We start from the raw sequence: 3034 nt of genomic DNA, 5'->3' as shown, positions 1-3034 counted from the left end.
AAGGTAATTTCCACTAGCAGTCATAATTTTCTCACTTCTTTTTTTTTTAAATTGTTATCTAATAAACCATGCATGTACATTAATGCATCTATCAACTGATCCCCCCCCCCCACTTCTCCCCCGGCCTGCCCGAGTCATATGTCGGGGTTTGGTAAGGTTGTTTTTTTTTTGTTTTTTTTTAAGTGCAAGGCTTGGAATTGTTGTATAAACTCAAAAACATTTTTTTTTTTTTTATCATCTGCGCACTAGAGATGGAAAGGCAATCAGTTTAGTGCGCCCAGCTCATGTGTGTCGGAGATTGTCACTTACATTTCGCCCAAGGGGTGGCGATTTTGTCAGTTCAAAAGTGACAATCCCCACGTCTTGGGTGGGGCAGCCCGGGGAGGGGTGTGGAAACAATTGATTTAAACAATGGAATTGAAATGGTTTGACCTGGACGGTCATACACCCCGAACACATATCGAACAGAATTAAAGCGAAAAAAAAAAATAAAAAATGGCAGGACTAATCTTTGAATGAAGTTTTGCCTGTAGCACTTTCAAAATCTAGGATATGAACGCCAAGTCATTAAGCTTTCTTTTAGTACAAGAATCATTCAAATCACTCATGTACTTTTCAAGTAAGGAACGGTTGAACACAAACACCACGGATCACAAAAAAAGGTGTGTTGTTCCAGCAAAACGAAAACATTTCACGTACATCCCTATGAGAATTGTTTTCGTTTTGCTGAGCTGAAAGAACGCTTACTTTTCTGTGATCCGTGGACAGAACATTAAAATGGTGTTTGTGTTCAAAAATTCCTTAACTTGAAAAGTACGTTAGTGATTTGAATGATTCGCGTACATGTACTAGCAGAAGGCTTAATGAATGGACTTTTATATCCTAGATTGAAAGTGCTACAGGAAGAACTTCATTCAAAAAAATTGGTCCTGCCATTTGGGTTTCGAGTTTTTTTTCAGTCACTCACCCTGTGTTCAACAAATTGACGGGAAGTTCATACTTCATGCGAATGTGAATCAAATTGATATCATGAGACATTCGCTGCAAAATTCGCACGAGTTGAAATATGGTCAACTTTTATGAATTCGCAGCGCAAATACTTGTCGCGTTCGCTTTCCGCCTTTGCACCGGGTTTGAACCGACGGTACGGTAGCGCGAATCCCTCCCGTCTTAGTTTCCATCGTCAAAGTGCAAAACAACTGGGCTTGTATACGATTTCGACACAGGTATTATATTGTTAAATATATGCCCTTTTAATTAAACAGTTTATACAGTTAAATACCAACGATGGTTTATACACGGTTATAAACGTTATCATGCAAGACGCATGTCAAGGTGTACGGACACATTTTGATAGTTTGGGCAAAATGCGCGTTCTGTGCATATCTTATTTACACATTGCACAACTGAACAAGTGAAACTTAATATGTTGATCGATGAACCACTTTATAGTGTCGATTGACACCGAGGTGTTTTATTGTGCTTAAGCGTCATAAGAAGTATAACAGGCAGACTCGTTGTAACAGGTATACACGAGAAAAGACCCCTTCGGGTTAAGAATTCAGAATAGTTCAACACGGCTTCATCTTTCTGAGCACATCAAAGCAGTCTTTTCTAAAGCGCCTATTGGCGAGTCCGTAGATGAAAGGATTGACGACATTGTTGATGTACACAAACAACGTACAGTTGTACATGACCGACAGCACGTTGGGGTGAACGTCACCGCCATTGGACTTGTGAAGAGCGACGGCGACATAAAGCCAGTAGGGTAGCCAGGTAACAAGGAACACGACACTGGTGACAAAGAGCATTCGTGTGGTCTTCCGCTGGAGTGTCATCGTCGTACCGATCGGGTTGTCTCTGGCCTGGGGATTGGGAGACCTCAGTTCGCGGTCATCCTCGTGGTTCTGCGATGCCGGTGCAGGGTTCCCCGTTGATGGGAATACGTCGGCGAGATGTTCCCGGGCATCTGTGGGATTTGTCGAGGGTCCGGCTAATTCAGTGGCTGAGACGACAAAGACGGACCTGGGTCCCGACCGGTCAGCTGTCAACGGTTCTTTGTCCGAGGAGGGCAGAGCTGGCGAGGTCCTGGCCCCCGTGACGACAGAGGCATCGTGTCGTCTGCCCTCAGCCTCAACAGCCGTGCACCAACTGGTCCCTGGTCCATGTCGGCTCAGTACATTGACTTTGACGTGTTTCCGTATGGCTTGGTAGACTTTCCCGTAGCAAATCACGGCAATGAACACAATGACAAGATAGAGAAGCAACTGGAAGGTCAAGGAGACTTTTTGAGCTGTCACAGAAGGAGATAGCATATTGATAGTGAATGGAATACACACAGCAGTGGCAGCGACGTACGAGCCGAGGTAAATAAGCTTGGCCCAGTGGTGATTCAGCAGCCTCTTGCCCGATCGACAGACGCAGTCGTGTCGCTCTAGAGCGATGGCACCTGTCACAGTAATGGACGCATAGATATTGACGACGTCAAAGATCCTGATTGCGGTGAACACGCTTGGGAGTTCTCGCCCAAGGAGGACATAGATGAAGAAACCCAAACTGTAGATGCGACAGACACACACCATGAGATCAATCCAAGCCAGACCCATGATCAACACGTGGGTACTGGTCTTCTGGGGCTTGGACCAGTAGACTTTCAGGATCAAGCTGTTGCCTGATATGCCAACAATCATGACGGTCACGTAGAAGACGAGTTTTAATATGGCGTTGATGGTCATACCGACATCAGGCCCGGCCGTTAGCGGCTTGTCATCTATCAGGTCCGTGCTCGCTGTTGGTGAGACAAAGCTTGATGATGCGTTGTCCATACTTGCTTGAGGTCTAAGCTATAAGGCAATGTGATGTGAAGATTCCCGTGGATATAAATGAACAGCCGTGCTATGTTATAGGGTAAAGCGCAGAACACGGAGCGGACACGAGTGACTTTACTGTAGGTGTTTTTAGTCGTGTTTGAACAAGCTATGGCACGTCGGCTCCTTACGTTGTGTTATAATCACTTCTTCCCCGTTGCTGTTGT

At 45.1% G+C, this 3034-nt stretch overlaps 1 protein-coding gene across 1 annotated transcript; it reads right to left on the bottom strand.

Annotated features, from left to right (window-relative positions):
- Positions 1 to 1571: 1571 nt before the first annotated feature.
- LOC119726408 (gastrin/cholecystokinin type B receptor-like) lies at positions 1572 to 2825 on the bottom strand. The gene has a single exon (XM_038198062.1). It carries the CDS (start codon positions 2823 to 2825, stop codon positions 1572 to 1574), a length of 1254 nt encoding a protein of 417 aa, XP_038053990.1.
- Between the last annotated feature and the right edge of the window lie 209 nt (positions 2826 to 3034).

The sequence above is a fragment of the Patiria miniata genome, unplaced genomic scaffold (assembly GCF_015706575.1).
Source record: "Patiria miniata isolate m_02_andy unplaced genomic scaffold, ASM1570657v1 HiC_scaffold_2, whole genome shotgun sequence".
In the NCBI taxonomy this organism is placed as follows: Eukaryota; Metazoa; Echinodermata; class Asteroidea; order Valvatida; family Asterinidae; genus Patiria; species Patiria miniata.
The sequence above is the reverse complement of the archived record's forward strand: the minus strand, read 5'-3'. Positions and strand labels throughout refer to the sequence as shown.